At 47.9% G+C, this 8668-nt stretch overlaps 1 protein-coding gene across 1 annotated transcript; it reads right to left on the reverse strand.

Annotated features, from left to right (window-relative positions):
- Nucleotides 1-1895: 1895 nt before the first annotated feature.
- On the reverse strand, nucleotides 1896-5864 carry LOC119366547 (tubby-like F-box protein 7). Its single transcript, XM_037632302.1, has 5 exons — nucleotides 5437-5864; nucleotides 4031-4462; nucleotides 3787-3874; nucleotides 3373-3505; nucleotides 1896-3262 (listed from the first exon to the last, which is right to left on the reverse strand). Exons 2-5 carry the CDS (start codon nucleotides 4394-4396, stop codon nucleotides 2431-2433), a joined length of 1419 nt encoding a protein of 472 aa, XP_037488199.1. The 5' UTR covers nucleotides 4397-4462; nucleotides 5437-5864; the 3' UTR covers nucleotides 1896-2430.
- Between the last annotated feature and the right edge of the window lie 2804 nt (nucleotides 5865-8668).

Here is an 8668-nt window from a genome sequence, read left to right on the forward strand (position 1 = left end):
AGCCACACGAGCTAAAATAGGGGCGCACACGACTGAATCTCATCCGATCCAGCAATCTACAGGCATCAAACACCTAATGGAGATCTCTGTCCGAGCCTTGTGGAACTCGTCAACGGCCAGATCAATGAGGGCCGACATCAAGCAGAACACCGTCTTGACGCTAGAAGAACCCTAGGACCGTCGCCGGAGGGGAGCAGATTTGGGCTGGGAGACCTAGATCCGCCACCATGGCCGGCTCCAACGCTGCCCTCGCAACCCTGGTGGCACAGTCGCCGTCGGATCCCCTGGGGCCGCCGCCCTAGCGTTACATCTGCGCCGCCATGCCGGGCGCCCAGGGACGCCATCGCGCCTTGGCAAGAGGCCCCCACAAGAGAGGAGGAGAGCCTGCCGTCCGCCGCCCGCCTGGCGAGCTTTGCTCGCCGGCCTCCCCCGGCGGCGGCAGAGAAGCAGGGGAAGGGCGAGGGTCGGGGCGGCGGCGGCAGAGAAGCAGGGGAAGGGCGAGGGTCGGGGCGGCGGCTAGGGTTCGCCCGAGCCGCCCCGCTGGAGGCGTCCAACCCTTTCTTCTTAAGCTTGAGCTATCACGCTGATGCATGCAGGCGAAGAGAGAGAGAAGGGTGTTCATGTGCTTGATGCGAACGTACATTCCTGTCCTGAATGATTGGATTGCCAGTGTCGAGGGTTTTGTATTACGATTAATTTTAAATTAAGCCAAAGCCAAAGCCAAAGAGGACACGACAAGCTAGCCAGCCCGAACCAAGGCAGTGCAGAGGAAGAGGAAATCTGGTCGCCAAATTCTGCAGCTGTACGTGCCTCCACATGTACATGTACCTCTGCCGGGCCAGAGTTTGGTGAATCTTTATCTTTTACTCCCTCCGTTTCAAAATAAGTGACTCAAAAATGACTCAACTTTGTACTAACTTTAATACAAAGTTGACTCACTTTTTGAGTCACTTATTTTGGGACGGAGGGAGTATCTTTTTGGCGAATCTTTATTTCATCGGGTCAAATACTTTATTTATCATTATTATATTTCCTCCGATCCATATTAGTTGACGCACATTTAGGCCTCCTTTGGTTCATATGATAGGATTATTATAAGAATAAGAAACTTGTAGAAAATGAGATGACATGTATCTCAAATCTTATTAGTGGGAATAGAAAAAAGATGCCATTTGATTTACAGCATTGGGATTTTTTTTTCATTGATTCTAGACTCATATTTATTTTTCTTTGAAATGTGAAGGGTAGGAACCAATCCTATGTAGGAATAATAATCCATTCCTATGAATCAAATGGCTCTAAAGAAAAAATGCCTATAAGAATCCTATCCTACAGAATTTCTATGAAATTCCTTGGAACAAAAAGAGACCTATAGTCCAGCACTTATATTAGTTGAACCAAGTGCGCGTCAATTAATATGAATTAGACTGGAGTAGTATTTTTCTTTTAAGGGGGAGGCGTTTTGGCTCCCGGGTGCATTTGCACCCGGATGAACAGTACCCCAAAAAACAAATTAAATGTTTTCAAAAAATTCTGAAAAAAACTGTAGATGATCATGTTGGTGTCACAAACATGCTTGACAAAATTCACGCGGAACGGAGCAGCGGTGTTCCGTCGGCGAAAATAAATAAATTTTGGGTGACATTTGGTCTTTGATTTGTCTTTTTTGCGCAAGCCAAAATGATTAACATTTTTGTCTCAAAATTTGCAGGTCACATTTGTAGTGACAAAGATGACAAAAAAAAATTTTGTCTCAAATTTTTTGACATTTGAATTTTTTTTCAAAAATGGCCCCGGGTGCATTTGCACCCGGGAGCCGAATTGATTTTCGTCTTTTAAGCTAATATAATGGCAGTGATCGCCGACTGTTAGCAGATACAGTGCAGCACACCACGCAAGCAAGCAAATCAACTGATCAAATCAAGATTTCTTACATCCATGGTCACATCAGTCCAGCACTCAAGTAACTTCTAGTACATGTATGCTGTCTGGGCTGAGCACCCACCAGATACAATGCCCCAAACTGAGAGACCAGGACAACTCAACCTTGCAAGACCACAACATCCCTAGCACTACCTTGCAACTCAACATCTCTAATCCACATTTCATACCAGTCCCAGGCAGAGGCAGCATCAGACAGGCATAGGTAGCAATCACATCCTTAGTGGAAGCCTGTCCCTGAACCACAGACACCTTCAGCCCCTAACCCTATCAACAGCTTTAACAAGCACATCATCTCCCCTACCTATTGATAACACCTTTACCAGGCACAATGGGGGGACTGAAACTGAACCAACAGTAGCTGTATGCTGCAGAGAAATTTAGTCCTGCACTTGATGCATCCGTTCGCTCGTTTGTTCCCAGGCCCGGGCGGGAAGCTCGACATAGAGGGGACACTGAATGACCGCTGATGTTGTACTGAGAATCTGTTTATTCACACGCCAGCTTGGTGTCGAAGCTGGTCAGGCAGATGGCGAAGGCCTGGAACGCCGACAGCGGGTACCGGTAGTCCATGGTGAAGGTGTCCTTGGACACCTTGCCGAACTGCAGCAGCACCGTGTCGTGGTGGCTCGAGGACGAGGACGACGACGCCGACAAGGAACTGCCAGCAGGCTGGGGCTGCGCGGCGGCAGCAGAGGTAGGCTGCTGCTGGGGCGGTTGCGTCTGTGAAGACGGCTCGGGAGCCGCCTCTCCTCCGGAGGCTGGCGGTGGCGGGGCGGGGGCGGCGATCAGCTGGAAGTTCTTGACCGAGGCCACCGTGACGCGCCCCCGGAAGTTGAGGCACCAGCACTGCAGCTGCTCGTGCCACCGAGGCGACTTGTTCTTGAGAACCAGCGGGCTCTCCTTGTCCCCCGCATTTTCGTCGCCACCTTCTTCTCTCAGAGGCCCTCCCCCAAACTCGGAGAAGTGGCAGCTGCTGAAGTCCGTGGAGTACCGGGAACTTGCGGTGGTGCGGAAGGATTCCTCGAATAGCCGAGGGAGGAGCTCCTTCGGTTGGCCAGGCACAACGCCATCAGGGTCTACCGCCGATGTCGGGATGGAGTTCATGGTGCACTGCATCCGCCTTGGCCCGCGGGTGCCGAGCACGTTCAGCTCGTAGTTCACCTGAGCGATGGGGTAGCTGCCAGTCGCCGCTGGAACTTTGGGGGAGACTTTCCTGGAGGAGAACCGCCGGCTGGTCCGTTCCTGCGGGCAGAGTTTACTGGCATTGTAGGACGGCTGCGTGTCGTAGATGATGAATTTGGTGCCGAGGAAATTTGACCTGCAAGGACCATCCATGTTGTCTGTTAGATTTGTATGCACATATACCCGGACAAAGTCATTTCAAGTGACAATGGGGTAAGGGACGACTGTTGTCAAAGGGTATGTTACCTCAATTTCCCGATGTAGCCACTACTTGACCGGGATATATTTTTAGGATCCATAGAAATGGCATAGTCGGTGTAAGTTGTTCTCCGACTCCTTTTAGCTGACAGTAGGAACTTGCCATTATCATCAAGCACAGCTGCAATAGGCAATCAAAATGCTCAGTGTGCTGTGTAGTTTGCTCTGACTTCTGACCATATTAAAACAAAACTACTTAAACCTCTGTAGCAAATACAGAATTATGAATAAAACAGGGCATCCCTACAACTTTACTGAGGTTACTGAAGGCTTTATACACTATACTTTTTTATTTTTATACATCTCGATACTTAAAAATCATAAGTGAATCATCAAAACAGAATTAAAAAAATGATGATTAGGAGCACAATGGAGAAGTGCAGAGCAATTAGACAAACATACCAGAAGTAAGGGACAGGTAGAGACGATAAGTCAGCTTTGACTTGTCCCTTTTGATGAAACATTGGATCAATCCATCTCGAGATCCAGGCTGCACATGAGAAATTGAACCAAGTGTTATTAAAAGGTAAGAAAATATCACATCCCAAGTAACAAAAACGGATAGCTTAATTAAATACAGGGCCAGACTGATAAACAATATGGATACCAACTTTTCTTATTAACCGGGAGAGAATGGTGTGGTTACCTGCTTAAGGGACACAGGAAAGGTGAGCTTTCCACAGAATTCTGGATTCCTCACAATATCCTTGCACATGTCTCTCCAGGTTGTACAGACAGAAGCGCAGGCAACAACATCTTTGCGGGACGGCCAATTGCTGTCGTCTTCCTCCAGCCTTTTCATCACATCCCGAAGTAATTCAGGAGGAAGGCTAGCCCAATTGCCTTGCAGGTTTGTGACAAGACTATCCTGCAGATCACTTGCAGATTCAAGCGATTTCCCTCGGTGATGGCCCGAAAGGCTTGGGACGCTTGAGATTTTCGCCTCGAAATTCCGCCTTGACAGGTTTCCGAAGCTCTCCCTTAAATCGCGAACTATGCTGCGCAAAGTCATCTTTGGACCTGATGCAAACCCTGAGTAACCAACCGCAGCAGCAGGCGACAGCAGCAAGAGTGCGATCTGCAGTTCAAAAGCAGCACGGTGATCAATACCCTGTGAAATAAGCTCAAAGGCATGCTATGAACAATTGAACATTACAGAACAAGCTAAGGCATGCCATAGATTATCTTACATTCTGTTCCTATCTAGCGACAAAACCGGCGTATCGCACACAGCATGGTAAGTAGCTCCTACAACAAGCACGCTTAACAGCGACTGTTTCTGTCTGCAAGCACATGCTGCCATGTGGAGATTTAATAGTGAGTATGGTGAAAGTCAAGCCTAACAGAGACTAAACCATGCCCACTTGACTAAATCCAGACCCTGGCTAGGGACAGTGGACCAATCAGTTGATCAGTCATTCTCGTTTGTGTACCAGATACAAACATGGCCAGATGCGGCACGGCTTCTCCGATGGCGAAAGGCCAACGTAACACCCTTATTACAGGCATCCTTGATCAGCAAAACTAGCCCTTTTCTCCTTGTTCCTATCCTTAATCCGCGCGTCGTGGGTGGATAAACGAGAACGTTTTAGGCCTCCCGTTGACGCCGGCGCGTAGTACACGTAGTATATTCATTAAACTTGGAAATATTAGTCTTTGCTACTACTACTGTACGGAGTACAATCTAAGAAGCGGTGGAGTGGAAAAAAGGGTGCCTTTTTGCTAGAGATCGAGTGGAGACTCCTCTGCCCAGATCAGGCACAGGCACTCCCCAGCTCTGGAAAACAAGCAAGCACGGATCCAGCAGTTGGCATCTGGATAATAAATGGAAAACAGCCAGGGTTTCTTTCCTTCACCAAAGGCTGCTGCAGAACAGTTGAATCTGAGGAGTTGTTTCACACACACACAGCCTCAAGTTCATCATCTTTTTTTCTGCGCTTCCTGGATCAACTAGCTAACAAACCAGGAGTAACTACTACTCAGATGCAAAATCAAAGATGTAATGCGAGGGCGGGAGCAGATGTTGGGAAGAGCAGAGAGCAGTTTCCTCACCACTGGTGTAGAGAGCGCAGATCGGACGGCCGCTGAACTGTTATCCAACAAGAACGATCCCCAAAATCAAAATCCCGCAGGAGATCCCCTGAGGCTCGGAGACGCACGGGGTTCAGATTTGCACTCCGGATCTCGGCACCGACGTCGGAGAAGATCCGGCGGCTTCCTCGCGGTCCGACGCCTGTGAAACCTGATCCGAGTGCTCACCAAGAAGTCGCAGCGGCAGTGCCGACCTTGAGTGGTGGTTGGGTTGGGAGTGAGGCGGGTGGGTGGGCACGCAAGAAAGGGGAGAGCGGGGCGAGGGAGCGGAGGCGCGGTAATGGTGGTGGTAGTGGTGATCCGCGGATCGGATTTAAGGAGACCGTCCGTCCTCCGTCGACGGGTGGGTGGATAGGGCCGAGCCGAGGGAGGCGACGAGCGGGGCCGGCGGGCCAGGGTGAAGGAAGGAAGAAAGAAGCTTTTTTCCCCTTTGCTCCGCCCACTGTCTTCCTTGGATTGTTGGGCTGATATTTCTGTACTTGTGCCGCTGCTCAAAGTTGAAAGTTGAAAGTTGAAAACTTTCGGCTTTCAGCGGCGTATGACAGGGAGATTTGAAAAAATAGATTCGGCTTTGCACTGGGGCGACAGCATAATCCGACGTGGATGCCACTGGGGTTGAACAAAAGATCTGGCAGGTTTTACCATGCATGGCTGCTGGAGCCTGAAACACATGGGCAATCATGAATGCTCTCTCTGAATTTTTCTGCTGCTATATGCTGCTAGTAATTCCCACTGAATCAATCCTGTATTCTAGTGCCCACTCAAGTCTGAAACTCTGGCTGTCATGTTACTGTTAGTAAGTAATTAACCTGTATGTAAACACCCACTCAAGTCTGAAACCCTGGCCGTTGTTTCAGCGAGCAACCCTGACTTGACTGAACGTCTGAATCTTACCCAAAAGCTGCTAAATTTGTAAATAAAATAAAATGAAATTCACCGGGCCATTTGAAATTCGACGCTTTGTGAGCCGAATGGATCCTGGGCAGTGGACAGCTAGCAGAGAAGTTCAGGTGCAGCTGTTGCCGTTTGGTTTGGTTGGCATAACTGTCCATCCATCCATCCATCTGTTACTGCAAAGCAGGCGCAGCGCCAACCAGTACGGCTACGGCAGCGCCATTCAATTCGGTTCAGGTTCAGTCCGGTCCGGTGGATGGGTGGATAGATCATGGATCTTGTTAGATGGATGAATGTTATCTACTTATATTTACTGCTCTCTGACGAGGACAAGCACGATGAAAATGCTGCATGGAAGGCAAGCGGGCAGAAGCATTTCACTCAGTGGGATGGGCAGCAGGCGTCCAGATGCAGGAAATTTCACCATGCACATTCGGAAAAAGGCGCTGGGGAATAATAACTGAACCTAATTTGTAAAGAGGCCCAGTCGTCCGAGTGCGCATTTCACTAAGGTGCCCATCAGGGAGGAGAAAAAGGAGAATGCAGGATAAGAAAGCGGCACACATTATGGAAAGCAAAGGACAGTCACAAAGGAAACACCTTTCCTTTTCTTTTCTTTTCTTTTCTTTTCTTGCAAGGCAAATCCAGTCCTGCCGAACAAACAAGCAAAAAATATCCCGAGATATTTTTTATTCCATCTGAAGATCTTTTCTCTTCGATTTGTCATGTAAAATATCTGATGGCACCGTGCTGTGTGTTCGTTCTTATCGACCGAATGGTTAACCGGTGTTTAGAGATTTATTACATTGACCTGGTAACCATGCTTCAGAAAAAAAAACATCTGACTTGGTATTAGCAGCTGCAATATGGGTTTGAAATCAGATACTATGGTGTGTAAGTAAGATGCTTGTTCAAACCCTTCCAAAAAAAAAGATGTTTGTTCAGATGCTATGGTCTAATTATAACAAGATCTTTTCTTCTTAATCTCAGATGTGATGTGATGTGATGTGATGCGATGCGAGAGTTCGTTCTTATCGGCCGAATAATTAGTTAACCACTCTTGCGGATTTACATTGACTTGGTAATCATGCATTATCTTCTGTCTAGTAGTACATGCTTAAGAAAAATATCTGATTACGAGTGCCATACGGGCTTGGGGTCAGGCTGTACTTATACTCGAGTAAAAAGTTTGATCAGCTGCCATAGTGTTAGTGTGTACGATCACCCGTGCCGTGGTAATCATTGAGGCAAATTAGATGGATGTCACTGTACTTAAACGTGTAGTGATCATGGAACTGCTGCACACGCTGACAGCTACATGGATCCAACCAAATGGTCCAGCCTGATTTGATTAAATGTGGTTGCTAACTGTTCTTCTCATTGCTGCACGCAGGCACGCAGGTGGTTAGCATGCCTGCATCTCCCTTCAACTTCCCATCTGTCTGCCTTTTCATTTTTATTTCTTGGCAAGTGTACTTGCACACAAACATTTCACTAGAAACTCCAGATCTTTCCAGATCCTCCTGCTCAATTATGTACTCCCTCCGTCCAAAAATACTTGTCGGAGAAATTGATAAAAATGGATGTATCTAGAACTAAAATATGTCTAGATACACCCATTTCTCCGACGAGTATTTCCGGACGGAGGGAGTACTACAATATCGACCCCCTGTTCTTTATGCGCAAGTCAAACGATTGGATACGCTTGCGAAATCACGGAGGAGAAATCAAATCAGAGATGATAAGGAAGAAAAAATAATAATACCACATGCAAGCACACGGATTCGGAGGAAACCATCATCATATAATAACAACAACGGCAACAATTGGCACTAGTTTTTTTCTCCCATGATGCTACCTAAATGGAAGCAAGTTGCAAAACAAAAAGGCGGCTCGCACGCGCGCCCTAACGGCCCTACGGGGAGACGGATAACATTAACAACGTCGCGATCTGTCACTCATCACTCCAATTATCAGCACTGATCAGAGGTTTGTGCAGATGCAGGTGCAAGCACCGAGGAAATCCCTGTGAAACCCCATGGTGGCCATGGTGGCCAACTGGCCATGGGCGAGACAGCAACAAGCACCTCCATCGGCTGCCGCCTTTAATCCGATTCGGCTAGCTTTATGCCGGCAAGATTGATTGAATCCAGCTGCACCAGAGGAGACTGGGACCTGAGACTGAAGCTTTTCTTCTTGCTTCTTTTGTGCAACATGATACCAGCAGCAGAGTGAGACGTGCACCATCTTTCTCTCCCAAGTATCTAATGCTAAGCAATGTGTAATAGGGATGGTTGGT

This window comes from Triticum dicoccoides, chromosome 2B (assembly GCF_002162155.2).
Source record: "Triticum dicoccoides isolate Atlit2015 ecotype Zavitan chromosome 2B, WEW_v2.0, whole genome shotgun sequence".
Classification (NCBI taxonomy): Eukaryota; Viridiplantae; Streptophyta; class Magnoliopsida; order Poales; family Poaceae; genus Triticum; species Triticum dicoccoides.

Excerpts from the sequence above, each read along its gene's own strand:
- LOC119366547 (XM_037632302.1), bottom strand. The coding sequence starts at position 4,396 with ATGACTTTGCGCAGCATAGTTCGCGATTTAAGGGAGAGCTTCGGAAAC. Across the intron at positions 3,875-4,030 it reads TTCCTGTGTCCCTTAAGCAG|CCTGGATCTCGAGATGGATT; the intron begins GTAACCACACCA and ends TCTCATGTGCAG. Across the intron at positions 3,506-3,786 it reads CTACCTGTCCCTTACTTCTG|CTGTGCTTGATGATAATGGC; the intron begins GTATGTTTGTCT and ends TGCCTATTGCAG.